The sequence below is a fragment of the Ochotona curzoniae genome, unplaced genomic scaffold, assembly GCF_017591425.1.
Source record: "Ochotona curzoniae isolate NIBS_2020 unplaced genomic scaffold, NIBS_Ocur_1.0 scaffold_4505, whole genome shotgun sequence".
Taxonomy (NCBI): domain Eukaryota; kingdom Metazoa; phylum Chordata; class Mammalia; order Lagomorpha; family Ochotonidae; genus Ochotona; species Ochotona curzoniae.
Genome location: NW_024467118.1, coordinates 23,520,779 through 23,545,206, shown reverse-complemented (window position 1 = coordinate 23,545,206; position 24,428 = coordinate 23,520,779). Strand labels below are relative to the sequence as shown.

The 24,428-nt window shown below is 43.2% G+C and overlaps 1 protein-coding gene across 1 annotated transcript in view; it reads right to left on the bottom strand.

Annotated features, from left to right (window-relative positions):
- Window positions 1-24,117, bottom strand: part of KLB (klotho beta) — a 34,298-nt gene extending 10,181 nt beyond the window's left edge. The window contains exons 1-3 of the mRNA XM_040966256.1: window positions 23,365-24,117; window positions 5,426-5,936; window positions 2,939-3,207 (exon numbers count right to left, since the gene is read on the bottom strand). Of these exons, the coding sequence (XP_040822190.1) occupies window positions 2,939-3,207; window positions 5,426-5,936; window positions 23,365-24,102 (1,518 nt within the window). The 5' untranslated portion in view covers window positions 24,103-24,117. The remainder of the gene's footprint in view (window positions 1-2,938; window positions 3,208-5,425; window positions 5,937-23,364) is intronic.
- Window positions 24,118-24,428: the final 311 nt, after the last annotated feature.

The following is a 24,428-nucleotide window of genomic DNA, read 5'->3' as shown; positions in this document are numbered from 1 at the left end:
TTGCGCTCACTTGGGGAGTTAATCATCGGATGGAAGATCTTTCTATCTCTCCTCCTCTGTATATCTGACTTTCCAAAAAATAAATAAATCTTGAAAAAAAAAAAAGAAAGAATTTGCCCACTAAACATAAAAGGAATACTGCAAATAGAAATGTCTTCACCTTGTGATCTTTAATTTCAAAGCAAGGATCATGAAGGAATGTTAGAACCATTGAGTGAAATGTTGGGCAACATGTTGTATATAATGGTTTCCAAGTATCAGCAGCTTCTCAAATAAAAATGGAAATGGTAGGAAAAAATGGAAATGCTTAAGAGATCATGCAAATGCCACCACTGCCATGGAATTTGATGATACTGCTTGGGCAACGTTCACATCTTTAGTAATGAGATAAATGACCTCATGCACCTCCTGATGTCATGCACAGAAAAATGCACGTTTCGCTGATGTCATATCCTTTCCAGAAATGGCCAGGGAATCTAATAAAGAAACCAACAGAGCACTGCAGAACAATGAAGTGTTTTACAGTTCACTGGCCTGGACTCTTCTAATTAAAGCAGTGCCAAGGGTACAGAGCATTGTACTGAACTGAAGGAGGCTCCAGATAACGAGACAATCAATGGATGAAGGATCTTTCTGCTTCTCCTTCTCTGTAAATCTGACTTTCCAATAAAAAGAAATCTTTAAAAAGAAAGGAAGTGTTGGGGAAGCAATGAATGCTAACGGGACTGAGGAAAATAAGAAAGGTATTAGGTGGGGGACAGGCATGGTAATATTTCTGAAAGGTGATTTTCATTTTACTCATCTCCCTAAAGAGGGCAACTAGTTTTCTGCCTACACATACTAGTCATACTCCCTTTGGTGGATTTGGCATAATCCACCCTGCTTTTGCTTGGCAGTCTGGTTCATTCAAAGGTGCTGACACCTCCTGGACACCAGGATCAGTATATAAACCCAGACATGTTTGGCCACAGCGCTTCCCTTCTCAAGGTATCAGTGATTGGGACAGCTAGTCACCCCAGAACCTGGCGTCCTCACGGAAACCTGAACATGCAGGTTTCTCCCATAAAGATGGGAGAAAGAACTTTCATGTCTCCTTGTTAAGTCTGAATTTTTGAAAAATATACAGGGCCACATTGTGGCATAGTAAGTTTAATCACCTCCTACAATGGCAGCATTCCATATGGGTACCAGTTGGTATCCTGGCTGCTCCACATCTGATCTGGCTCTCTGCTAATGCATCTGAGAAAGCAGTGAAAGATAGCTCAAGCAGTTGGCAGGTCCCTGCCACTCACATCGGACACCGGGAAAAAGCTTTTTGGCTCACCCATTAGAAATAGTAGGGAAGAGATGCTTGTCTCGGCCTCTTGGAGGTGGCAGTTGGAACTGGGTGACTCTGGAGGGGCCCGTGCTGGATCTGAGTCCCTGGGCTCATGCCACTCCGTCTGCCTTCCTTTCCCCTGGCACCCTTCCTAAAATCTTGCTTACATATCCACAGATGTTGAGAATTCCAACCAGTGAACTTGACAAGCTCATGGTTTGGACTGTTTTGTCTGGCCCCATCCATGCTCCGGCCATTTGTCTTTCTGTAAGCTTCCAGCTTAGGCGACAGTGATGATGTCAACTCCCACAGGACGGTGATCCAGAGACTGACCCAGCTCCCCTGGGAAAATCATGTAGCCTCCCATACCTCCCTAACTTAGTTTCCTTAACCATCAGATGGGACTTTTATGTGGAAGGGGAATGAATGCACCTGCATTCCAGTAGCAGGGTTCACATAGGAACCTTAAGGCAATTGTTTTTCTGGAGACATCATTTGTCCATCTGGTAGCCGAAGGACTGCCACTAATGGGTCATACCAGCCATACCAGGACTGCCACTAGTGGAACATACCAGCCTAAAAGCAAATTACCTGAGTCTACCAGGCACTTAAAGGTTGTGAAAAAATTGTAGGGCCCAGCGCAGTGGCCTAGCGGCTAAAGTCCTCACCTTGAACACTCTGGGATCCCATATGGACGCCGGTTCTAATCCCGGCAGCTCCACTTCCCATCCAGCTCCCAGCTTGTGGCCTGGGAAAGCAGTCGAGGACACTCAAAACTTTGGTACCCTGCACCCGTGTGGGATACCTAGAAGTTCCTGGATCCTGGCTTCAGATTGGCATAGCATTGGCCGTTGCGCTCACTTGGGGAGTGAATCACTGGAGTATCTTCCTCTCTGTCTCTCCTCCTCTCTGTATGTCTGACTTTCCAATAAAAAAAAAAATCTTAAAAAAAGAATTGTAATTGCAGGGGCACGTGCTGTGGCATAGCAGGTAAACCCACTGTCTGTGGCACTGGAATCCCATATGGGCACTGATTCAAGTCCAGATCCTCCACTTCCGATCCAGTTCCCTGCTAATACACCTGGGAAAGCAGTGGAAGATGCGAAGGACTGTGCATCCTATGTCCACATGGCAGAGCCTGGACGAGCTGTTGGCTCCTGGATGCGCTACTTAGGGAATAACCCAGTGGATGGAGCGATCTCTCTCTCCCTCCCCCTCCTTCTCCCTGTCCTTGTGTAATTCTTTCAAATAAATCTTTTTTTGAAAAAATTGCTATTGGCAAAAACAAAAACCATAAGCCAGGTTTTTTTTTTCCCTAGGATGCTGGCACCATGCACAAATGCCTCACAGTAATGGCTGATAGATCTTCTAGACCTTGCTCCTTGAGCTCTGTCTCTTTGTCTCCGCTTCTTCTGTGTCACCACGGATGAGGGCTGCCGCCCTACCCCGGGGCTACCAGCAAGTATTCATAACCCACCACCCCCATCCTTCTTCCTCAGGATAACCATGGCCTGTGATATTGCCTGCTGACCCTCACTTCACCTTCACTAAGAGAAATGAAATTAAAACACCATGTGCACTTTGCTCCACTGAGGGCTGATCTTGGAAGCAGCCACTTACCTTCAGAACTGCCTCCGTGATGCCCCAGGAGAAGTCACAGGGGAACTGACCCTGCATGTCGGGGGTGGACTCTTTGAAAGTGAACCCATTTTCTTGAATGATCTGTTTGTAGTAGTGGGCTGAGGACTTGGGTTTTCTTTCTTTTTCTTCACTGTGGAAATCCACATAGAACAGGCCGCGGCGGCTGTTGTAAGCGTCCTGCCACTCAAAGCCATCCAGGAGAGACCAGGCTGTATAGCCAAACACGGGGATGTCATCTAGCCTGATTGCTGTGCAGAGAAAGGAAACAGACATGCTCAGAGGCCCCAGCGCCAGCTCAGGCCAGGGGGACTGCATATTGCAAAACCAACTTGTTTTCCTTAATTGGGTGGCCTATGTACTACATCAAAAAGAAGAATGCAATTCTTTTCAACCAGAATAATACATGTCCTCCCCCCCTCACCCCACCAACTCAACTCTGCTCCCAAGAAGTGATTGCCACAGTGAAAGGATCAAATAAGTATATGTCCCAGAGACCTAGTAGGCAAATTGGTGTCACAGGGCACGCTATTTTTCCGAATCCTTTGGGACCCATACAGTTGTCTGCTCCAGACCAAAAAGTTCTCATTTCAAGTTTGGATTGAATCCAGTTTTTGGACAAAGTATCTATTCTGGGAAATGATCCTACACTCTCACACACACACACACGTTAACATGAGTGAATATGGGTGCAAGGAGGCAAATGATGCAAAGGGATGCAAGAGAATGAGGAATGCCTGGCTTAAAGAACCAGGGGCACAGAGTCTTGCAGGTTTCTTCGCCTCAGTTTCCTCATTAACAGAAAGGATTGGAAAGCAGGCCCTCTAAAGACTATCCCTAGGCTAAAATGCTCGTAGTTGAATATGAAGATCAAGGGCCGGTGCAAAGCTCAACAGGTTAATACTCCATCCATATATTTGCCACCAGCATCCCATATAGGTACCAGGTTGTGTCCTGGTTGTCCCACTTCCCATCCAGCTCCCTGCTTGTGACATGGGAAAGCAGTGGAGGATGGCCCGAGACCTTGGGACCCTGCACCCATGTGAGAGACCCAGAGAGGCTTCTGGCTTCAGATTGGTTCAGCTCCGGCTGTTGTGACCACTTGGGAAGTGAATCATCAGACGGAAAATCTTCCTCTCTGTCTCTCTTCCTCTCTGCACATCTGACTTTCCAACAAAAATAAATAGAAAATATTTTTAAAAATCCTAGTGACTGGGCCCGGCGCGGTGGCGCAAGTGGTTAAAGGTCCTCGCCTTGCACGCCCGGGATCCCATATGGCCGCCGGTTCTAATCCCGGCAGCCCCGCTTCCCTTCCAGCTCCCTGCCTGTGGCCTGGGAAGGCAGTCGAGGACGGCCCAAAGCTTTGGGAACCTGCACCCGCGTGGGAGACCCGGAAGAGGCTCCTGGCTTCGGATCGGCATAGCATCGGCCCGTTGCGCTCACTTGGGGAGTGAATCATCGGACGGAAGATCTTCCTCTCTGTCTCTCTTCTCTGTATATCCGCCTTTCCAATGAAAAAATAATAAAAATAAATCTTTAAAAAAAAAAATCCTAGTGACTAAAATCCTTGCCGTGCACATGCACTGGGATCCCATATGGGTGCCAGTTCGCATCCCAGCTGATCCACACCTATCCAGCTCCCTGCTTGTGGCCTGAGAAAGCAGTCAAGGATAGCTGCCTTGGGACCCTACACCCACATGGGAGACCAAGAAGAAGCTTCTGATTACTGGCTTCAGACTGATTCAGCTCCAGCTGTTCCAGCCACTTGGGAAGTGAATCAGTGGATGGACAATCTAGCTCTCTATCTTTTCTTCTGTCTGTAGATCTGACTTTCCAATAAAAACAAATAAATCTTTAAAGAGAAAAACTCTTGTCAGTACTGTGTTTTTCATATAAAAAGAAATAGCATCTGTTTGCCAAATAAGGATCACCTATATATAGCCTAAAATATTTTGTTCTCCAGTGTTTATTTTTTTTAAAGATTGTTTTATATTTTTTTGGAAAGGCAGACCTACAGAGAGAAGGAGATACAGAAAGAAAAGATTTTTCATCTATGAGTTCACTCCCCAAATGTCTGCAAAGCCTGGAGCTAAGCTGATCTGGAGCCAAGAGTTTCTTTCGGGTCTCCTATGTGGGTGGAGGGTCCGAAGGCTTTGGGCCATCCTCCACTTCTCTCCCAGGTCAAAAGCAGGGAGCTGGATGGGAAGTGGAGCAGCCAGTACATGAATGGGAGTCCATATTGGATCCTGGCACTTGAAGGGTAGAGATTTAATCGTTGAACCATTGTGCCGGGCCCTAATTGAAATCTTCATTTTACAAAATACATAAAAGTAACATTAAAATGTTCTTTCTATCAAGAATTGCCAACAAGACCGAGCAACGATATTCATCTATGAATAAGAAGACTTTAAGTATCCTATAAGACAAATGTTCAAAATGTCAAAAACCTTAAGCTAAAGTGCCACCAACCTTGAAGAACCTGGTTGAGGAAATTCTTCATCATGTACATAGCTGTAGTGTCTTCTGTCTTCACATAACTGTCCGTGAACCAGCCATTCTCGGTGATCAAGATCCGAGGGTTGCCGTATTCCAGTTTAATCCAGTTCAGCACTTGTCTTAAGTTGAGTGACACATTCTGCCCCATTTTAGCCATGGTGTTTAAGGGCTTGAAGTTGTTGGGCCCAAAGGAAAAGGCAAAGAAATCTGCCGTGCTTCTCACCTCGTTCTTCTCTGCTTCTGAAAATACAGGTAGAACGGACTGCAACTTTCTTTTCATGATCTCTGGGTAGTCACCGTTCCCATGGATCGGGCTGGCAAACCATCCTAGCACAGAGACCATGGATTGCTGGCACTTCAGAATATCCATGACGTTTTCTGATCTGTTGGGCTCAATCCAGTGGGATCCCAATGTGATGGATAACCAACCCTTCTGATGTGGGCGGAAATGCTTGTTGTAGTTGTGCCAAACTTTTGCATGAGCCTAATAAGAAAAAAATATATATGTTATGAGCCTGTATGGTCCTTACAAAGGTTGGAATGTAGCAGGTAGAAGATCTTTTTTTGGACAAAATTAATGGAGCAGAAGGTGATGCAAGGGCAAGCTGCCCAGGAACCCTGTTAACTGCAAAGGGTGCTGTCTGAGTTCCCCTCCTCCTCTCTTCCAAAGTCAGATTTCTCCAAGTCAACTGCTGTGCGGCTGACATAAGGCCCTAGGCCGGACATGGACTTCTCTGCTGGCTGCCTTCCTGAGCTCTCCTGGGGCAGGGTGCAGCAAGATACCAGATGGATTAGAGGATTTCCTCTTCCACGTGAAAGGACATAGAGCAGTGATGTTTCACTGTTCTGCAGAATCTCTCTGATCCTCACCCCAAAGCCCAAGATAATGCAGGCTCCAGATGCAGTAAATGGATAATAGAGCCCACACCTCCTTGGGATGGCTGTGAGGGTTGTGTAAATTAACACATTGAAACAGTTCAGAGCAGTGCTGGGCTCCAAGAAAATGCCATACAAACCTTATTAACAATGATTTGAGAAGGGTGGCAGGCACGGCCCCAAAATGGGAATTTAAGGTCAGCACAATTGGACTTGAAGCACAAGTACTTACTGTGTGGCCTTACGCAAAACACACACTGCTCTGAAGTCTCTTGGCATTTTCAGCTGCAGAATGAGGTTAGTGATACTAGCATCCTTTGTTAGGTTGTTGTCAGATTTGGAGCTCATATACACATGAAACAGATCGCATGGACGAGGGCACATAGGAGGTAGTGCCAATGCATGCACGTTATGACTCTTCCCAGTGCCTGCATTCCCACTAGCCTAAAACACAACGTCTTAATCAGTTTCCAGTCTATTTAACTAGCACTTGCTCAGTACTTACTCAAGGCTTGGCTTGCTCCACCCCAAGAAACAGAAATATGTGACCCTGAAACTTGCCCACACGCAGTTCCTTATTGGGAAAAGTCAGAAAGAGACCCATATGAGAAAGCTGCATGAAGTAACGGCATTAAATAATAACAGAGTCAGTAGTTACAGCGCTAGGCAAAACAGGACTCCCATGAACAAGTTCTAGGCCAATGTCACTTCTCGGTGGCAGGCAATCATGGCTTTGTAACATGCTCGCCCTTCCCTGGCATTGAACTTGCTTGTCTTTTGCCCCCAGATCTCTCAATCTCTCCTCTTTTTGAGTAGTTCTGCAATACATGCCCAAGCCCTAATTATCCTGAGCCATCAGGGTTTGCTTCAAGCTTTATTTCCCAGATTTCCTTTGGTTCACCCTGGAAACTTTCTCCATCAGAATGCACCATCTGAAAGGGCCTTTCCATAGATGAAAAGCAACGCAATGACTTCATACCTGCGAGAGCTTTTGGACACCAAAAACCACCCCATGAACCCTACTTCGGTGGGGCAAGTGGGCACTGACTGGCGATGAGGATCCTAAAAACGTGCCGCCCGCCTTCTGCAAGAAAAGCTCCTTCCCTGCAGGCTTTTCCTGGAGACCTTATCTTTATCCATCTGTCCTTACATGCTTTTTTTTCCCTGGAAGGTTCTGGAATCCATGAGCACCCACATATTGCCTGAGATCAACAGAAAAATGCTCTGGCTGGGGCCTCTCCCTTCCTCCAACCAGAGAGTACAATGGCAGAAAAGAGTGATAGGAAATCCTCAGGCTGACTGTGCCTTCCAATGGTCTCAGTAACTCATTCTGGGATTTTTCTGGAGTTAGAATTCCAGTGGGAAGTCCTAAGAACTTTTTTGTTTTATTTTTATTATTATTATTTAAAATTTTGGTTTTGATGATGTTTACACAGTTGATCAGAGTGGGAAGGGTTGAGGACTAGGGGAAAACATGTGAGACCACTATTTTCACACCCTCCTCATATTCTCCCTGTATCTGGGGGAAGGGGAAGACAAAGGGAGAAACCATACTCAGCCTCCCAACCACCCCAGCACCCAGGGATGGGGAGTGGCCACCCAATGTCATCCCACGGTCCCCGAGGCGGAACATGTTCTGAGGGTTCTGTTCAAATGGTTTCAATAAGAACTTTCTTTTATTTTCCTTCTGATTTAAAACAAAAGCAATCATGCAGACCTGGGATTCAAGGTAGGGTTTGGGGGACATTTTTTGATTTATTGTGGAGTGTTTTTATCCCTTGGGAGCCTTTGTGCTTTTGACCCATAGAAGGCATAGTGATGGATACCTCTCCTGAGGGCTGCCGCTGCCTTGGATGTGTGGAAACCGGGAAGTATCAAGCATGTGTGAGATTCTGAGCCATTCACTAGCAGTTTTGCAAATGCCATGCCATTAGACACAAAAGGGAGAGTGAGATGGAATCAATGTGCTAGAATGGATGTTCTATTGCCTATGGGAGAGAATCCAAACTGTGATACGATCTTGTTTACATCATTACTGGGATGCAAAATAGTACATCTTTAAAAAGACAACAGGCATGAATCTTTGCAACAATTGCCTCCCGAGCCAATTTTCTGAGTCCACACAGGCGGGTGTTGTCACACGCCAAGGTGACCTTCATGTTCCATGGTGTCTCTTTGACCTTTGCTGCTGTTTGCATAGGCTATCAAGGTATCCAGGGTTATCTTTGCTCTGAGCTGAAGAACACCTCTCCAGGCTCACGTAGAGAATCGGGGGGGGGGGGGGGGGGGGGGGGGGGGGCGTGTAGGGGAGTAGGAGGCTTCCTGCACAGCACCTATGGCTATAACGCGATCCCCTTTGCCAGATGACAAGGTAAAATATTTTGTTCTAGGAGAGTGAGCTTGACATCAGTCTCGATGAATCAGGGCTATCCACGGGTGATCCACGGTCACAGGCTCATGCTGGACGTCTGGTGGCAAAACTGAAAAGGAGGCTTGGTGAGGCAATGCAACCCTGGGCCCAGCCACCTTGCACAACAGCCATTCTCCTGTTTTCCAAGGTTACTGTCTATCTCGTACAAGGCCACCTACCTTTGGAATGATTGATTTCAGGGAGCTTCAACCTTTGTTCTTTAGATTCAGTAGCTCAAGGGGGGAAGTGAGCTGCTTTTTTTCTCTTTAGCTATCAGGGCCCCATGTCATTGAGAGACACTGGGGGCCTAAAATCCCATTCTCTTCCCATACCTGCCCCCTCCAGCCTAACATGGCTCCCTTTGATGCCCTTGGAAGTCCAGGCCCAGATAAATTCTGGGGCGTGATAGCAAACAAATAAGACAGCAGGCACGACTTTCAAAACAGGGTGAAGACAGGGTTTGAGGTTAGAAACACATGATGGGCTGCCAGTGGGAAGGATGGATTGAAAACAGGTGAGCCAACCTAGTGCAGTTTATGTGGGTATTTGATGACCTCCAACTAATGTTAACAGATTTCCAAGGGGATGGTGCCATAGATCGACAGGTTAATCCTCCACATTCAAGCACTGGCATTCCATAGGGGCAACAGTTCATGTCCTGACTGGTCCACTTCCCAACTAGCTCTCTGCTTAGGGTGTAGGAAAATAGCAGAAGACAGCTCTGGTCCTTGGGACCCTGCACCCACATGGGAGACCTAGAAGAGGCTCCTTGGCTTTGGATAAGTGAGCCCCAGTCACTCTGGCCATCTAGGGAATGAACTAATGGATGGAAGATCCTTCCATCTGTCCCTCCTCTCCGTAAAATCTGCTTTTGTCATAAAAATAAATCAAGCTTGAAAAAAAAAGTTACATGTCCAAACTGGCTAATGTTGCAGCCACATAATACCTTCCCGTGAACTATAAAGTTGACTCTTCATACTATGTAATAAAATAGCATAACAGCACTAATTTGGTGAACTAGGACTTATTTAATCATCTCTCTTTTGATAGAAATTGACTTCTTTTTTTCTTTTTTTTTCTCCTGTAATAAACAATTTTGCAATAACTTACTTTGGATCAGTAATTTTAAATTTATTTGAATTGCTTCCTTTTTTTTTTTTTTAATCCTAGGAATGGACTAAGTTGTTTTAAATATCCTCAGGTGGTTTTCTACACTGTGCTACGGTGTGTTCTTGGAAACCCACAGTTCTATTGGCAGATTCGTGGCCTTGGAGATTGATCTACAAGAGCTACTCAGCACGTGGTCCTAGAAGGGAAGGAGGCTGGCTTTGGAAGCTGGAGTTAGTGGTTCTGATCTGGATTGGCTTTTCACTCACTGGCATATGTACTTCAAAAAGCAGGTGGTAGAATGGAATAATTAAACCACAAGTTATTTTAGTGCAAAAAAAGCCTTTGAAATCCATGCATAGTTTTTCTCAACATATGCATTTTCTTCTTATTCTTTTTCATGATATGGTTCCATAAGCAAAGGGATTCTTCTCTCTCTATTTCCCCTCCCCATTGTTTTCTCCCATATTATCACAATGACATTGTCCTTGTCACAAGTTCAACATTCTGCTATTAAGTGTATCATGACATTATAGGCATAGACAATGGTAGGTGGATTAGTATCCTATTGTCAAGGTATATTTTTAACAGTTTCATTGGGAATCTTTTTATTTGGGAGTAGAGATGCATACTGTAACATATCTTCTCTTTCCGCTGTGATAATTCTGTGAAAACTGCCCACTTTTCGATCAAAGTGCTTTGGAAGAGTACGTGGAAAATGATTTCACTTGCTGTGAAGATGAGGGGACAAGTCTGTGTGGAAATGAGGAGTGCTTGGCAGGTACGTGCGGAGCCCTGCCTGTTCCACTGTCATGGCTACAGATGACATGGATGACATGGATGGATGTTAGTCTCTTCACGGATTATTTGCAGGTGATTGCTTTGCATTCCTAGTCATTTTAGATTGGGTTTGATTGCAATTTGATTCCTGTTTCATCCACACAGCAATTCTTTCATATTCAAGTTTGGTGCTAATTACGAACACTGCTCTTTCAAATTAGTTAGCATTCATTCAATCATCTCACATCCCACAAATATTTATTCAGTACTTAAGGTATGCGATTGCTACAACACATGTAACTACTGCTTCCTTAAAACGCATTCCTGTTATTTCTTCTTTGCAAATGACTTTACCTCCATTATTCTTAGAGAATTTAAATATTAACAAAAGCTACCTCCTTGTTTAAAGAAAATATTTACCCATCCTATTGTTAGTAGTCCAATGTCCATGTTTTCTCTAAACTTGGTAATTACATTTTAATGAATTTTTCTCCCATTTTCAATCATTAAATTTTCAAATTATTCCAATAAACCGCATATTTCCATTCCCCCCCCCCATTTGTACTGTTTCAAGATTTCCCTACAAGAATCATGTAAAAGCCAAACTCTAAAGTATTCTTTTGAAACAAGGGTCTGTTAGGTATAGAATTCTAATTTCATTTATAGTATTGTTGAATTAAGTTAATGGCTAAGCCAGAATCTAAACTTGCCAAAAAAAAAAAAAAGAAAGAAAGAAAGAAAGAAAGGTCTGGAATAAAGCTTGTAATTAAATTAAACAAAACAGCTGTGGGTCTCCCCATAGTAGACTGGAGGTTCGAATAAATCAATATTGGTAAACAGATGCCTGACCCAAGTTCTTGCCTGGTGACAACTCTGCAGAGGGAGTGATGTTTTGACCTTTTTGTTGTTACTACATTTGCAGCAGCAATCCTGGCCGTTATTTTTTTTTTCATGCAGAAGGAACATACTAAACTGAAATGCCCAGGTTGGTGACTGGATGCCTTCTCCCAGGATTCAGGAATAAAGAGTGGAGAGTGGCCAATATAGGAGCCACCTGCCCATTCCATAGAAATAAAATCAAGACCGATACCTCTCAGGGCTCACAGCCAAGGCAGTGGAACCTCAGCTCCAGGGCCCCTCACTCTCCCAGGTGCCTGTTGATAGGGTTTGGACAGCCTGGGAAGCCCAAGGTGCACTTGGAAGCATTGCTATGTATGCATTTCTGGTAAAACCACTAAAAAGGAGTTAGGAATAAAGGAATCGGAATTTCAAAGTGTGCAGCCATTTTTGTGACATTTATCTCATTCCAAATGTTGTTTGTCCAAAATTTTGTATGGTGCTTCTTGAAGAAGGTCTCCAACTTTTCTAAGTTTCAGGCCCAGGAAATGCTGATCAACCCCTGGGCTATTAATGTGTCAGTTTGCTAGAAAGAGCTCCCCTCCATTGAGTCACACCCCTAGACACCTGCAAAGTCTGGGCCTGGTAGCCTAAAGCTCGTTTTCCACATAAGTGGCAGGGGTCTAATTATTTGAGCAACCACCACTGCCTCCGGAGGTCCTTCTAACAGGAAGCTGGAGGTCAGAAGCTGGAGTCGGGAATCAAACCCAGAGAGTTAGGCCCATAAAGAAGTGATGCTCTAAATGGTGGTAAGAACTAACCTGAGCCTAATGCAGGATTGTTGGTCCTGCACGTGAACTGTCTCATTTTACCTCAGCCCAATCCTGCCATATTGGTCATATTATCATCACCACTTTAGGGGTAAGGTAGCTAGGGGACAGACAGCTTAGGGAACGTGTACAGTTTTCAAGAAGGGAATCATACCCAGGTTGTATTACTCTATACTCTGTGGCTCCTGCCCATCCATGACAGGTACAAGATGGATATGGGGGGTCATTCTGTCCAATGAGACAAACATTTCCATCATAGATAAAGAAGTTGAAACCTCCCTCAAGGTCCCAGTGGCAATGCCAGAATTAGAATGAAGTCCTCCAGGGATTTGGCCTATTAGTCATTTCTAGAACATGTCTTTCTGTATTGCTTGAATGTTTTGCAATAAAGATGTATTGTATGTGATTTTGTAAAGTCAAGAGAATTGGTTGAAAGAGAATTTCTGGCAACACATTCATTTGTTCTGTGCAATCACTGTTTTCTCCCAAAACTAGAAATCTCAAAGGAAAAAAATAGGAACTTGACTATAAAGTTGCTATTTGCATTCCACTTTGTGTTAAAGGTGTTTTTTTTTTTTTTTTTCCTTCTCTCTGTCTCAATAAATGTTGATGTTCAGGCCTGGCACAGTAGCCTAGTGGCTAAAGTCCTCGCCTTGAACCCATCGGGATCTGATATGGGCACCAGTTCTAATCCCAGCAGCCCTGCTTTCCATCCAGCTCCCTGCTTGTGGCCTGGGAAAGCAGTCAAGGACAGTCCAAAGCCTTGAGACCCTGTATCCATGTGGGTACCCTGAGGAGGCTCTGGATTCCTATCTTCAGATCAGCTCAGCTCCGGCCGTTGAGGATGCTTGGGGAATGAATCAACAAACAGAAGATCTTCCTTTCTGTATATCTGACTTTCCAATAAAAATAAAATAAATCTAAAAAAAAAAGTTGATGTTCAAATAAAATAAATCTAAAAAAAGAAAGTTGATGTTCAAAACACCGTAAAAAGAGGAGGTGTACAACACACACTCAACGAGTAAGAAAGACCAGGTAGCAGTCAACTCCAGCCCTTTCTTTAAGACTCAGTCTCATAATCTGGGGTAGAAGAGCACCAAGCCCCGAGCAACAAGCACCCTCAAGTACTAAGAACAACGCCTTGAATTCTGTGATTCACTCTTTATCGGCAAATACATTGGAAGTTTCTGATCCAGTCTCAGCAGTCCTACTCCTTCTCAGCAACAGAATGGTTATTCATGTCCAGTACTTTTAGCTACATCTTTTCTTCTGTAAATACAAAGTTTTCACTATATAACTTTATCAATGTAATGTAATGACCTCTTATATACCGTAAATGAATATAAAGTTTCCCAAAGTTCGTAGTTCTAACATTTCTAACACCATTTCCATTCCTGACAGTAGTCTGATCAACAGTTTGGATGTAAATTTTCCCTGTATGAGAGTCTTCCCATCAAATCAAGCTGTTTAAATAGGATCAGAATATTATTCTATGAGCATTTATAATTATATTTATTTAAACTCTTGTTAATCATTCACTCAGTATAACTTTTTTGCGCAGTGGTTAGAAAAGGTAAACACTGCTCTCTTGAAGATTTTAGAATGCCAATTATAGTCTATAAATAGGCTTTCCACGTGACTCATCATTGGCAATGCCATTCTGATTAGACACTGCCTTCAGCAGTGTTTGCCACCAGCAGTTTCTATCATGTAGTTCAGTAGCATCTGGTCAGTATATCCTCTTTTTTTAAAAAAAATATATTTTTTAAAGACAGATTTACAGAGAGAAAGATTTTTCAACTCCTGGTTTACTCCAAAAATATCTACAGTGCCTGGAGCTAAGGCCACTTTGAAGCCAGGAGCCAGGAGCGTCTTCTGGGTCTCCTACGTGGGTACAGCATCCCACAGCTTGGGCCATCCTCTGCTGCTTTCCCAGGTTACAAATAGGGAGCTGGATGGGAAATGGAGCAGCCAGGACACGAACTGGCACCCACATGGGATTCTTGTTCTTGCAAGAGGATGATTGGCCAATTGAGCCATTACATCCAGGCCCATATATCCTCTTCTTTTTTTTTCCTTTAGGCATAGCTCTGGTCCTGATGGAATTAAGTAGGAATCATAAGGTAAATACTAAGGTTTGGCTATTTAAATGAATAATTGTGTGCACTGATGTTCTTAAACTTGATATTATTAAGGAAACATGTATATGATTTCATATAATTGCAATGCAACACTCAAGAAAATACAAATTTAAAACATGAACACAAATGGAGAATCGCATTTTTTTTAGCTCTTTTTAAAAATGTATTTTATGTCACAGTTTAATAGACACTGGGGTCTCCTTTCCCCCTCGTCACACTCCTTCCCCTCCCCACTGTTCTCCAGTGTTACAATGGGTGTCTTGCTGAGTTTTCACAAGTCCATCCTGCTGCCCCTGCAGTGTCTCCCAACAGTGTTGGAGATTCTCAGCCGTTTCGCCTTGAGTCCATCTCTGCATTGTATGCACTGGGACATACCTCTCTCTCTGTTTCCACCTATGAACGTACTTATTTGCGCCACACTTCCACTATGCATCCCCTTATGTATAGTCTATCTTATTGTACCTCCTAATTATTTGTACCTTTTGTAATAAGATCTTGTGATGTAACCTACAAACCAATCATCCATAAGCACTGATTCCTTGTAATCATTTGAGAATGTCAGTGTCCCTCTTACCACTGTTATTGCTACTGCCCATAAGTAATGATAATCTAGTCCTTACTGTGCTTTCATTACAGCTGTGTGGGACACACGCTGGCATTTATTAATACAGGAAAATGTTGGACACACTTTTTCACCACCCTAATGTCACATTGATACCTTTGTTACAAGTACGTAAACTTCATGGGGATGAAGGAGAATCGTATTTTTCGTATATAACTTGAGATAAATTGCTCTCAGATTTTATAGACAGGTAAAATATATGCTATTTCATCTCAGAACAGATGAAGACAGATAGCTGCTGAGTCAGCACCAACACAAATGACCCACATGGGTCTTGCTATTACAAGGCATTCTTTTCCATTAGAGCTAACGAGTTGATGCATGGGATTCAAATGCACTAGCAAGGACTCAAATGAGGTTTGAAAATGGCCACTCATCAGCTATGTCCCCTTGGGCAAACTTCTCTGGGCTTCTGTTTTATCAGTTGTAAGCTAGTTTTAGGGATAGCTACCTGGCACAGTTGGCTGAATAATTAGTGGTAGGTATCTGGTGCGTTTTTGATTTTGCAGTATCATTATCTGAATTCTTCACTTCGTGTTAAAAATTAAGATCATTCTCTGTCCTTTCCTTTTAAAATGGAGGGGAGTTCTTAGGGGAGGGAGAAGATGAAAAGTGACAGGTGCTTGTTCTTGCAGCTCTCTTACTCCTGTCCTTTATTGCCAGCAAAGCATGGCTATTGCTTTAACCAAGATGCTTAGAGGAACTTGGATATGTTACATTATGGAAAATTGGTAGGCTAATTTCTTGCAAACCTACTTTAACAAGAGAATTTTAAGAAACTTCTTTTTTAGGCCTAACACAATGTTAAGATTCATTTATTTTATGTATATATAATATGTTGTGATTTATATATTTTACTTTGAAAGGCAGAGTTATAGTGAGAGAGAGATATATCTCCTTTTTATTGGTTCACTCCCCAAATGACTGCAGTGATGGGCTGAGCCACACCCTTGTCTCCAATTTGAATAGCAGGTGCCCAAGTATGTAGGCCCGTGTCTGCGTTACCTGGCACATTAACAAGGAGCTAGCTAGGAAGTGGAGCAATTGGGGCTTGAACAGGCACCCCTATGGGGATGCCAATGTGTCACGTAACAGCTCAACCATGCTAGTCCAAGATCATTTTTTTATACAGAAAAATAACCAATTATTTATCAAGCCCATCACATAAATCCAGCATTGTGTGAGCCTCTCTGACAATACAAGGTCCAAAGATGTTGACAAAGTTTCTGAAGGAATAAATATGGTCTTATCCCAGGATCCAGGAGCAAGTTGGTGAGGCCTTGACCTGAAGACATTTCCCAACCTTGCTTGCCCCAAGAGCCTCCTCCTGGGTGATGAAGCAACCTCCTGATCCCCCGAGAGGTTTCAAAGATCATTTCACCATTTGCGTGCGGCAGCCAAGAAAGTGGGTGACCTCTACTTTATTTTCTACAGATCCATTATGGATTGTATGATAAAGTTCAGTTAAATTGAAAATATTCCTTGACCAAGTTATGAATATCCTAAATGTGCATAACACATTGGAATTTCCCCTTCTAAAGAATCATGCACATTACTTGAGTTATTTCAAGTATGGAAGAAACAGTGTTTTATGACACATTCATAATGACCTGCTATGTTTGACTTCGGTATTTGATGTACACTGAAAAGCTGAGTTACATTCACATGTGTGCAGTATTTCAAGCTTGATGCACCGACTACAAGATAGCACAAGGTGCGACAAAGAAGAGATTTTAGTGTTTGTTTTTAAGGATATTAAAACTACTGAGTCCTCATTTGTCGTAGAATATTGAATTTCCTTTTAAAAATATTTTTAAAAAACGATTTGAGCAAAGCGTAGTAATACATATAGTCCTTAAATATGCCAACAAACTACAAGGCCAGAGCTGACAGCATGATGTGATCCACAAAACTCAAAGTTTTGCCATCCAAAGTGGGCAAAAATTATTTATGTAACATCTTGCTTGGATTCTTGAATTTTTCTCTAAAAAAAAAGACTAAATTTTTCATTATTTATACATTTATTTGAAAGACTTGCAGAGAGAGGACGAGACAGAGATCTTTCATGTGTTGGTTCACTCGAAGAATGCTGCCTCTGCTGGAGCTGGGCCAGGGACTCTATGCTGCTCTCCCACTGGGATGACAGGGGCTCGCCAACTTAAGGCTATTGTTTGCTGCTTTCTCAGGTGAGACAAGATTTTTAAAAGTAAGCTTAATGTTTTCTTCACAAATAATTAATTGTTAACATGAGAGAAATGTTTGGGGCAACTCTTTCAAGCATTTCACAAACAACGCAAAGCCAATAAGACAGTCATTACTTCCAACAGATGAAAAGTCAAGGTAGTTGGAATTATGTTGATGAGTATCTACTCTTTTTGTAATTAATAAAACTTTAATTTTTTTTTAATTTGAAAGCCAAGGAGGCAGAGACAGATGCACAGAGATTTTCCTATGCATTCATTTACTCCACAAATATCTGCATCAGCCAGAGCTTGACCAAGCTGAAGCTAGGGTCTCCCACATCAGTGACAGGAACAAACTCACTGATGTCATCATCCCCCACCTCCCAGGGTATACATTAGCCAGCAGCTGGATTGGAAACAGGATCTGAGATTTGATACGGACTGCGAGTGTCTTAAGCAGTGGCTTAACCTCTGTACCAAATGCCTCATTTTCTTCTCAGCATTTTTTTTTAACATTATTTCTTCTCTGAAAACAAAATAGGCTGGGGTTGTTGTGGTGGTATATCACACTAATCTTCTGTGTGTGATACCAGAATGCCATATGGGTGCTGGTTTGTGTCCATGCTGCTCCACTTCCAATCTAGCACCCTGCTTATGGATTGGGAAAGTACAGCAGGATGGCTCAAATTCTTGGGCCCTTGTACCCAAGTTGGAGATCTGGAATAAACTCCTGGCTTCTGACCTCACACCAGCTCAGCTCTGACCCGAGCAGCTATTTGGGGAGTGGAGCAGTGAATGCAAGATCTCTTTTTCTGTCTCCCCCTCCCTCTCTCTCAGTAATTATAACTGTCAAGTAAAATATATAAATTATTTTAACAAACTATATTGATTTGACTATGTGGTTTATATACCTGGTGGAAATCTCATGGAGGCAGTTTTTTAGACCCCTTATCTGTCTTATGCCCATCCTACTGGTTATATTTCTGTGCCCTAGGTCATTTGTGCTTCATGCTGGTAGCCAGTTGTCTCTCTTTTATTTTTTTTCAAAGATTTATTTATTTTTATTACAGAATCAGATATACAGAGAGGAGGATCTTCCGTTCAATGATTCACTCCCCAAGTGACCGCAATGGCCGGTGCTGTGCCGATCCAAAGCCAGGAGTCAGAAACTCTTCCGGGTTTCCCATGCGGGTGCAGGGTCCCAAAGCCCTGGGTCATCCTTGACTGCCTTCCCAGGCCACAAGCAGGGAGCTGGATGGGAAGTGGGGTTGCTGGGATTAGGACCAGCACCCATATGGGATCCCGGCGTGTTCAAGGTGAGGACTTTAGCAGCCAGGCCACAGCGCCGGCCTGCCAGTTGTCTCTTCCAGGTGTATGTCAGTGGTTGTCAAAGGTAGGGGAAGAGGGGAGATTGTGACTGTCAGGGAGCATGAGACTGTGTGGAGACAGTTTTGAATGTCAGAATTCAGGAAGCCAGCATTAGTATATGGGGCTGTGGTAGGGAGGTACTAGTGGGCAGAGTTCAGTGATGCCACTAAGCATCCCACAAGGCGCAGGGCAGCTCCCTGCTCACAAAGTCTGGTCTGGTCTCAACTGTCAATGTTAATAGGGCCAAGGATGAGAAACCCTTGCCTTATATAGACAGGATATGGCATTTTAAGCTCCTATCCTAGGAGTTTGCACTATTTAGAAGGAGTAATAAGGCCCTGGTGTGGTAGCCTAGTGGCTAAAGTCTTCACCTTGTATGCGCCACAATCCCACATGATCACCAGTTCATATCCTAGTGGTCCTGTTTCCCATCTGGCTCCCTGTTTGTGGCTTGGGAAAGCAGTTAAGGACAGCCTAGAGCCTTGGGATCCTGCACCTGGTGGGTGACCTAAAAGAAACTCCTGGCTTCAGATCAGCTGAGCTCCAGCTTTCGGGCCACGTGGGGAAAGAATCAGTGGACAGAAGATCTTTCTCTGTCTTTTCTCCTCTCTATAAATCCGCCTTTCCAATAAAAACAAAATAAATCTTTAAAAAAAAAAAAGGAGTAATAAACCAAGTGTGTCTCTAAAGCCATTTCATCTTCCCCCAACCTTTTTTATTTGATGGGGGAAATCCACATATTTAAATTATGATGTCTACTTATTGATTTAGAATTTGAATGAAAACAGACACTATCATTGTCTTTTCTCATCAGAACCCTTGCAGCTTTGCAATAAGATTGGAATAAGATGGTAACTCTATAAGACCAAATCTGTCCTGGGACTTGGAAAATTTGTTTGAGAGAAAGAAATTATTCCAGTTACAAAGGAGAGAATGACGGCCGCCCACCAGCAACAATGGACATGAAAGGCCAATATAAAGGGCAAATGAGGGTGTCCCAGATGCCATGTCCACTCATCCCTGGGGCCCAGTTATTGAATCAGGAAATTGCTCTTTGCTTCTACCAAGTTGAATTAGATTTCTGTCACTTGCAACCCAAAAGATCCTGACTAATACACCACTAGATTGCTATCGGCAATACTTCAAGAATTAGCAAGAAGGCAATGAGGTAATAAGATGGAACTTAAGATCAACTTTTGATGATGACTTTTAAGGAGAAAACCATTCATTCACCCAGCACGTGTGCTAGCACATACCAAATAGTCCGTGTTAGGTGCTGGGAACACAAAGAAGAAATTGTCTCTCCCCAAGGAACTCTGAGTGCATTTGGAGAGACAGAAAAATATCTGTGATAATTGAGTGCTAGGATAGAAAGAAGCCCATTCTTTGGGGACCTTCAGGAGGAGCAAATTAAGAAAAACTTGGCGAGGGTAGCACCTCAATTGGCTAATCCTCCACCTCCAGGCACTGGGATCCCATATGGGTGCTGGTTCATGTCCTGGGAAAGCTGAGGAGGATGACCCAAAGCCCTGGCCCCTGCAGCTGCATGGGAAACCCGGAAGAAGCTCCTGGCTCCTGGCTTCAGATCAGCTCAGCTCTGGCTGATGCTGTTTTTTGGGGATTGAAACAGAAGATAGAAGATCTTCTATCTCTCCTTCTCTCTGTAAATCTGCCTTTCCAATAAAAAAAAAAATTTTTTTAAAGAATAAGTTAGAGCCAGTGGCTACAGCTGGAAGTAAGTCCTGAAGGACATTTGGTGGGTAAAATAGAAAGAACGCTTTAACTGGATAAAGCCAGTTGGTACAGGCTGAGTAGGGAGGGAAGAGTAAAGGCAAGGCACTACCAGGAAAGCATTTGGTGAAAAAGTGGCCAGGAAGAATCTATCGTACAAGGCTAGGGTTGGGACTTAAAGATCATGGTTAAAAATCAGGACTTCATCCCTAAACCTTTGGAGAGCCGCCAAAGGCTTTTATGCAGGGAAACAACAGGATTTATACTACCAAAAAAAATTTTAAAAATCACTCTGTTAGATGGGGTAATCAGTGATCTGGCCAACTTTGACATGTTCAATAGATAATTTTATAGTGATGATGACCAGGCTTAAAGATGGCCAAACTCGAAAATTCATTCTCTCTTATACCAAACACTGTTAATAAGTCAAGAATAGAGCATCTACTTATGCGTAGTTATGATTATGGGGATTTTTTTTTAAATCCTGAGGCCTATGTTTGCAGCAAGGTGCCACCTCAATTCCAGGTGAGTGTTGGAATCTAGACCATTCAGATTTCCTCCCTACCAGAAAGTTCCAAATGGAGATGGAATTTCAGGATCATTCTAGAACTCAAAAGATCCCAATAGCTACAACAATACAATATCAACATCTGAGAATTAAGGAGTAATGTAGTTAGTAACCAACCATTCATGTGTTTAGTTTTATATTAGGCTTATTAAACTCAATAAAATCCCCCCCCTTTTTTTTTTTCACTGGAAACTAACCCTTTTAAAGAATACTTTTTTCTGGGTCACGGGGGCATAAGAAAGAAAGACTTCATTGCAACATGAACTATCATGTGAACTTTTCTACTTAAAATAGGGACAGGAAGGGGACATGTGGGGAAAACTAGTTCACCTCAGGTTCCCAAACCATTGCAAGATTGCTCTCGGTGCCAGAGGACCCTGGGCCACACAGTGTGGCTTAGGTTCTGGCAGATTTCGGGAACCCCCTTACACCATTTATGTAGGCTGGTGCTTTGGGCAATGGAATCAATTGGGAGGGCAGTTACTTAAAACAAAAAAGAATCTTTCAGTTGAAGACAATGAAATACATCTTACTATCAGGAACGAATTGTGTGTTAAAGGCAGAGTTTATCTCAGCCTGAAGGAAAACTTCTCCCATTGCTTTTTATCAGTAGGCAGCTTTTTAGTCTTTACCTGAACCACTAAAACATGACAATCCCAGTTGTTGCCTTTTTTCAGGTGGCCAAAGCTTTTTGTTAGGCTAGAATATTTTTCTGCATACGAAGGTAAATACACGCCTGTAAATGTCGAATTCACTTGAAGAAGGGTTAACAGTGGTTTCTGTGTGTGACTGTCAGCTGGACAGAAAGAACTAAGTTTTTCACTTTGTGTTCTTCTTCTTCTTTTTTTTTTTTAATGGGGGGGTGGGGGAGGAGGGAGGAGAACTGCTTGAGGGAGAAGGGTTAATTTATACATTCCCAGAAAACACCAAGTGGAGGCACTTGGATTTCTGCAGGAAACTTGACTTTTATACTTGCCGGGCTGATGTTTTTAAATTTACTGCAATACAAATTGCTTTAATAACTGAAAGAACTAGATAAAAGGAATACTTCTTCTAGCATATAAGCATAATCTTGATCGTTACTATGTAGCTAGAACTTTTCACTTTAAGGTTTCAGCTTGCTACAACACAGTATACCTACTTATTAATAGATTTACCACTATATTTGGATATATGCAAATGACCTTGAAATCGTAATGCAGTCTGTTTCCTGCAAGGGCAGATGTGACTGAAAACAGTGTTATGTACAGATAGAAGATCCAGAAAGTTCCAAAGAACAGAAGAGTTAGCAGATACTTTTGTCCCAATTTAGTCATGGAGTGGTTTTCTACTTCTGTACATTTTTTTTTTCCTATTTCTCTGTAGTTAAGATTTGATTGTTAAAAATTAAGGCACTTCCCCCAGCACATTTTGAGATCGTCTTAGTTGTTTTTTTTTTTTTTTTTAATTTCAAGATGAAACAGGCATTTTCAGAGTAATTTATTTTTCTAAAGTAAACCACTGGATTCAGGACGCTAAATCTGATTCCGGATGTTAGCATCAACGTGAGGCTAAATCTGTTGAAAGTTCTTAGAGATGGCTTTTTAGGAAAACATTCTTAATAAAGAGAAGGTTTAATTATGCTGTCATTGCTAAAGCCCATATTCAAAGCAGCTGTATTTTACTGTGTAACCATAGGCAAATTCTTTAATTTCACACTGCTTCCTCTTTTTAGAATAGGAATAATCCATAGCACCTATTTCATAAGGATGTCATGAAGATCAAATGTGACAATTCAGGTATAATGCCTACTGGTATCTGTTATACCTAATAAGCACTCAACAAATAGCTGTTATTTTGCTTACATTTGCATGATTTTTGATGAGTTTCACATTGTCCAACATAAATGATAGCATCTAAAATATGGTACCTTTAGAAACACTTAACAGAGCACACAACACTTAAGTTACAATTAATTGCCTCTTTTCTACCATGCAACACAAATAAAACCCAATATGAAGTATATTTGTTACACTTTGTGTATTTAGCATGCACCAGTTGGCTAAAATTTCTTTGTATTATATAAATACATCACACCAGGAATAGCAACAAGAATAACAAATAGGTATTTGAAATGATTATCCCTGCAGTAATAATGGGATGATTTGTGTGTTGTCAGAAAAGCTTCCTAACTGTAAGATGCATAAAATACAGATTTTCTGAACTCATATTGTCACAATCTAATGTAGTCTAAATGCAAGTCTAAAAATAGCTCCACTTCGGAGGAAACCCATTTGATGGTCCTAACCGCTTAAAGAAGATGTTTTTTAAATGATGATGTTTTAAATATAACACTCGAGGCCAGCACTTGGGCACGAGCCTACAATCAGGTGCACTGGATCTGATGACCAGCATGATTGAGCGGCTCTTTGGCACTGAACCCCTGACGAAGCTACAGTAAGAAGACAGCTGTACAGTACCTTGATCAGATTGTGTCCCACAGCGTAGACAGTTGCCACGTTCCCCTTCTCTCCCGGAGCGTGCGTACCTGTCCCATATCCATGCCAAGCCATCAGATAGGGGTTGTGGATGGTAATCCAGTACTTGACGCGGTCCCCAAACGTCTGGAAGCAGTATGTGGCATACTCATTGAAGAGTTCGACCACGGTATCGTTTTTCCACCCCCCATACTTTTCTTGCAGTGTCCAAGGCAGGTCCCAATGGTAGAGGGTCACCACGGGTTCAATGTTTCGAAGCACCAAGGCGTCCAGGAGGGCGTTATAGTACTGTAGACCTTTGGCGTTGGCCGCTGCCACCGTACCATCCGGGAAGAGCCTTGGCCAGGAAATGGAAAATTGGTAAAAAGAGACTCCTAAGAAGTCCAGCGCCCCTAAGTCCTTCTCTAGAAAAAGGCAGCTGTCAGTGGAGCCATTGACGCCACTGACGTTCAGGTGAGTGGCGACGAACTGGTCCCATATAGAGGGTCCTTTTGCATCCTCCTTGCAACTCCCTTCCACCTGAAACGCTCCGGTCCCCACACCCCAGAAAAAGTTTTCAGGGAATGTGTCATAGAGAAACAGCTGGCTTTCATTCACCGGACTCAAAGAAGGATTCTTGGACCAGACGGCTCTCCCGTCGTCGCCCGAGAGGCCAGTCGCGGCTAGCAGCAGGATGAGGAGTGACAGCAGGACCGAGCCCCGCAGGCGCCCGCCCGACATGGTTACCCCGCTGCGTGCGCGTCTCTCCTCGGTGCCGAGGGAGACCCATTCATTCCCCGGAGAGCCTGCCGCGCGCAGCAGCTCGCTGCCCCGCCGGCCGTCTTATCAAGGCTGCAGGAGAAGCTTGTGATTCTGAGAGCTCTGTCAATAATTAGCTTGAACTAGGAGCCGCGGGATGGGTCAGGGAGAGCAACGTAACTGGAAGGGAGGTGGCCCTAGCGCAGCCACCGACACGTTTCGTGCCTCTGTCCCGGGGGGGGGGGGGGGGGGGAGAACAGGCGAAAATGCATGGGTGACAATATTCTGAATACATGCTGAAAAATACA